Source organism: Macrobrachium nipponense, chromosome 30 (assembly GCF_015104395.2).
Source record: "Macrobrachium nipponense isolate FS-2020 chromosome 30, ASM1510439v2, whole genome shotgun sequence".
Lineage (NCBI taxonomy): Eukaryota > Metazoa > Arthropoda > Malacostraca > Decapoda > Palaemonidae > Macrobrachium > Macrobrachium nipponense.
In genome coordinates, this window is record NC_087218.1 from 70,399,582 (window position 1) to 70,404,581 (window position 5,000).

Sequence of the window (5,000 nt, forward strand, 5' to 3'; positions counted from 1 at the left end):
GAAAGCCATCGACAAAGAATAAGATGATCGTTCGTAATTTAATTATGACTGGCATTTTTTCTAAGATTGCATTACGTTCAGATATATGTTGGTAATAGTAGAACTTTCTTCATCCTGATATTTTCCTGAAACAATCATCTTACTAAAAATTGTAACTAACACTCGATGAAAAGTTTTGTGAGCTTAAATTAGAGATTTAGGATATTTTAGGGGCGTCTTTTATATATATACCAACATAATTTGACATATGTCTCGAACAGCAATAAATAAATCAATAAATAAAAAGTTTGTTCAGTTACAGGCACTTAAATTTGAGATTTGGGATATTTTTGGGAACGTTACTATTATACTTATACCAACAATGGTTTGAGAGAGCACGTCTCTGACAGCAAGAAGTGAATTACTGACCTCCACAGTTTCCTCGAATTCTGCGAGGTTGTACGTTGTCATTGCAATCGGGACTTGCTCGTAAGCAAGCAGCATCAGCGTAGGTTTCCATAGCTCCAACATCTCGGCTGTGTGGACGCCCGGATGTATAGCAAGAGCTATGTGTGGTCGCTGTACCTAGGAGTAAAAGGCTGAATGTTAGCCACGGCCAAATAGAATGAAGTTTCGTCCGCACCTTGGCAACATTCTGTTGGCCCGGACATTGATTGGGTACGGTCTAAAACCTTCGGCTCGTTTGGCTGTGACTATACGTACATTATTGCGGGGCGCGCTAACTGTCAGGTTTAATATATACATCGACAAATGCATTGACTATCAGTTCCTAGGATACAAAGAGGTAAATTAATGAGAAATATATACTTGTATAAAACAAATACGCTTGTACTTACATACTATACATTCATAAAAGCAATAGCTCATGTGCGGAAAGTTTATCTTTACTGAGCATTTCACGATGAAAAATTTATCTCGGTGGTAACCAAGACATTAAGAATCTCTCTCTCTCTCTCTCTCTCTCTCCCCCTCTCTCTCTCTCTCTCTCTCTCCGTAATATTGTCTAAAAGAACTAATGTCACCGCAACTTTCATAAACATAGTTTCCTCATTAATTACGGGACTTTCAAGGCAGTTTGGTATTTAGCCAAATTTATATTGGTAACTGTTATTCTCATCTACCATCCCCATTACCGCTATCATTTTATCACTATCCAAGCTTTCACTGCCATTCAGCACTATCAAGACAATTCGCTTATTGTAACGCCTCGATGTGGCATTTCCAGGCCACTGACAGAAGACAGATTATAATTTGTTCATACTCACATTACTTTTCTTGTCTGCAGATAATACGTGTTCCCGCCAGAAGTCGTGATACAGACCGGGGTAGGCTATTGCTTTCACGCTGGGAGTTACCTGAAATAGAGGTGAGAGAGCAAGTGAACTAGGCCTACCTACGCTCCTTTAGGTAGCTGCTCGAGTCTGCTTCGCTATTTGGATGGGTGCTGCAAATGTATGGTGAGTTTTATCGTACGCATTCTGTCACACCAGATTACATAGGCTGAAAAATTAGCATCTTCTTTGCACACATTGAAATGGCTCATTGTTGCTGTTTCGGGCTGCAGCTAAACGGTAATTATTCCCTAGAATTCACTACAGATTATGACTTCAGTTAAATAGATTATGCTCATATTTCAAACTATGATTAGAGTACATTAACTGAGACAGCATTGCCAAAGCTCTGCTTTTTTTTTTTAATAAACTTTTATGTAAGCGTTATTGCGTCGATGTTGCTATGCCTGACTAACTTGGTGGGTCCTAGACTAACCGTTTGGTGATAATTTTACGTCTTTGAAGCTTCGAAGACTTATTGTCATTATCCTAACTTCCTAAGTTTAAAAGTATTTTTGAGGATTGAATTTGAGGCACTGATCTTAAAAGTTTGCTGTTATTCTTCAAAGCGTTATATCTGCTCATTTTTTTTTCTTGGTGGCTATATTTACACGAAGTGTAAATGTTAACATCGCTCCTCTTTATCTTAGCACTTTTTCATAGAAGTAATGCAAATCATTGTTTTCCTCACTCTCAGTTACTTAATGGTAATCTTAGTTGTTTATTATCATTATTCAGACGATGAACCCTATTCCTATGGAACAAGCCCACAGGGGACATTGACTTGAAATTCAAGCTTCTGAAGAATATGGTGTTCATTAGAAAGAGGTAACAGAGGGTGACGGGAAATACAGAGAGAAGACATTACTCAATAAAAAGAAAAAAGAAAATTAACAAATTAATAAATGAGTAGAAAAATGTAAGTATATTATTAAAATACAAGAATTGTATCAGGTAACTTCAGGTTAGTAAGCATTGCATCTTGCGCAACATCCTCAATACCTACAAAGAGGCTGTTCGACAGTCCATAATGGTGTGAGGAATAAAGGACCTCTGGAACTGAGAAGTTCTCAGTTCTCACTAGACCTCGCTACCCGCTACAGTCAAGGCAAAGAACCAACTATTAGGCCTACTTCTAGAGCAAGGTATTGTTACCTGGTGCGGCTTTTTCGGTGGCAAAGAACGAACTATAAGGCCTACTTCTAGAGTAAGGTATTGTTACCTGGTGTGGCTTTTTCGGTGTCCAAGAAAACGAACTATAAGCCTACTTCTTGAGAAAGGTATTGTTACCTAGGGTGGCTTTTTCGGTGGTAAGTAACGAACTATAGGCCAACGAACTATAGGCCTATTTCTTGAGTAAGGTATTTGTTACCTGGTGAGGCTTTTTCGGTGTCCAAGAGAACGTTTGTGGGTGGTGATTGAGGTCTGGTGCGACCAGGGTGACGACTAAGGGCCGGCCCAAAACTCTGCTGGCAACCTGCAGGAAGAAGATATCGACGTACTTTATAAATCAATCTTACCAATATACACACGAGAGAGAGAGAGAGAGAGAGAGAGAGAGAGAGAGAAAGTTATTTTACTCTGAGGCATAACGTATGAGGGTTGGGGATAATAACAGCAATAAACTTACGGACACATTTGCTGCCGTCAAATCTCTCTTTCTCTCTCATGTAATATTTTAATGTTTACTATTTGCTTATACGTGTAATCACTTTTATAAGCATGCAGAAACTTTCTGAGTGCATTGTCAACATAGGGACTTATTTCAGTCGAAAAGAATTTTTATTTCGTGGTGTCGAAGCGTTTCCTCATATATGACAACCAGGAACGTCACTTGAAGAGTGCCAAATATCTCTCCTGTCACGATGCCCATAACACGAACGCCTCTAAATTGCCATGTAGTATGTCACTTTATAGAATGACTTACTTTTATGGATGACATCTTTTGCGCATATTTGGAGTTTGTTAAATTTCTTTTACTCTCATAAACGGCGAGTTTTCTTCTCTTATGATAGTTCAGTGTGAAGTATGTGATGTGTTAGTTATCTCGATAAAAATACTGAAATGCCGTTTTCTTTCATTTATTTCAGCAGAAAAAAATATTAATAGGGCTGACTTCTAAATTAGTTAGGAGTAATTTATACCCTCCCACACAATGGAAGTGTTTGGAACTAATTAACGCTACACACACACACACACACACACACACACACACACACACACACACACATATATATATATATATATATATATATATATATATATATTATATATATATATATACATATATATATGTGTGTGTGTGTGTAGTTTTACTGCAGACCAGGTTATAAGCTATCTGAAATGGTCGACGAAAATATCAATAACCTTCAAAGAAAACTTTTTGTTGAGAACACCAAACGTTGGAATTAGTACTTTTCCAATATGAGACAATAACATCATAGCATCGTTTTCATTTCAGCTTGAACTGAACTCTAACGCTATCCATCGGTCATTTCAAACTAACAGAGGCTAACTGAAGTACTTATAGACTACCCGTGGCGAAAATCTAAGTTTAACCTCTTGTTCAGTGCTCGATACAAGCTCTCGTCCTACCAACAGTGACAAGTTCATTAAAATTTGAAGCACGGAATTAAGTGATTTTAATGAAACGTGCACTTTTTGCGAAGTGGGTAAAGCGTACTGTACAGCAGCTGATAAGCCTTCTCAACGGGTGAGCCACCAGAATTATGGCGTTGCAATAACAAATCTTGTCTAATAAAATTGTTTGTGTGTGTATACTGTAGAAGCATGAATTTACGAAATTATTTTATTTCCCTCAAACTATTGAATGTAAGTTTTGTAGTTCCTCCTAGAGACCTCAAAATATAGCTAGCAGGATACACAGATTAACGAAATGTAAAAAGACCTGATACTTATCCTATAGTAGATTCACATCACCCGTGCATTTGATGTCTAAGCCAGTCCCTGACGATGCTCCTGATTGGGTGTTGATAAGCCAATCACAGGGCTGGAAACTCTCAGTCTCTCGAGAGAGGGATACTTTTGAAAGACGGTTGATGCACGGTTGGTGTGAATCTACTATAGCAAGTCCGTGCATCCTATTTTCTCTTACCTGTATTACTCCTGACTGGACTGCTGACACTTCTGGCTCGTCAGCTCCCAGGAGGTGAATGTGAACCTCCTTGGCGTTGTTAATGACAGGTGCTAATGATGGCACCCAAAACGCGCAGTGGCCTATAGTGAGCACCGTGCTAAACACATTGGTTACTATGCGTTCCAGAGAGTCTTGCAGTGCTCTCGTGCCTAGGATTAAAAATTCTCGGGGTTATTAGCTGTCTAGTGATCAATGTTCTATAATTCATCTTCCAAAGCTAAATCTGCAAGGATTTATGTCTTCATGCCATTCAATTTTGTGTGTGATCCCAAGTAGATATTGCAATCGATATATTTTGCTTACATTACCCTCAGTCATTTCTGCATTAATTCTTGTAATTATATTGCAATCGTAAATTAGTTCTAAGTAATGATCAATGTAAATGTAATCATACTCTTAATGAATAAAAGCTTCATTTGGCAGACCTCATAGGAAAATGGGAATGAGGTTTCAAGAGGAAAACAATTCTATATATAGTATGACCTTACCTGGATGACTCGCAGGTGTAAAAT

At 38.2% G+C, this 5,000-nt stretch overlaps 1 protein-coding gene across 3 annotated transcripts in view; it reads right to left on the reverse strand.

Moving 5' to 3' along the window:
* LOC135202583 (putative protein MSS51 homolog, mitochondrial) overlaps window positions 1-5,000 on the reverse strand; it is a 10,137-nt gene that overhangs the window by 473 nt on the left and 4,664 nt on the right. For all 3 annotated transcript variants that reach the window (XM_064232094.1, XM_064232095.1, XM_064232093.1), the window contains exons 4-8: window positions 4,977-5,000; window positions 4,447-4,637; window positions 2,704-2,808; window positions 1,266-1,355; window positions 409-564 (exon numbers count right to left, since the gene is read on the reverse strand). The exon at window positions 4,977-5,000 is cut by the window's right edge and continues 154 nt beyond it. In XM_064232094.1, the coding sequence (XP_064088164.1) occupies window positions 409-564; window positions 1,266-1,355; window positions 2,704-2,808; window positions 4,447-4,637; window positions 4,977-5,000 (566 nt within the window). The remainder of the gene's footprint in view (window positions 1-408; window positions 565-1,265; window positions 1,356-2,703; window positions 2,809-4,446; window positions 4,638-4,976) is intronic.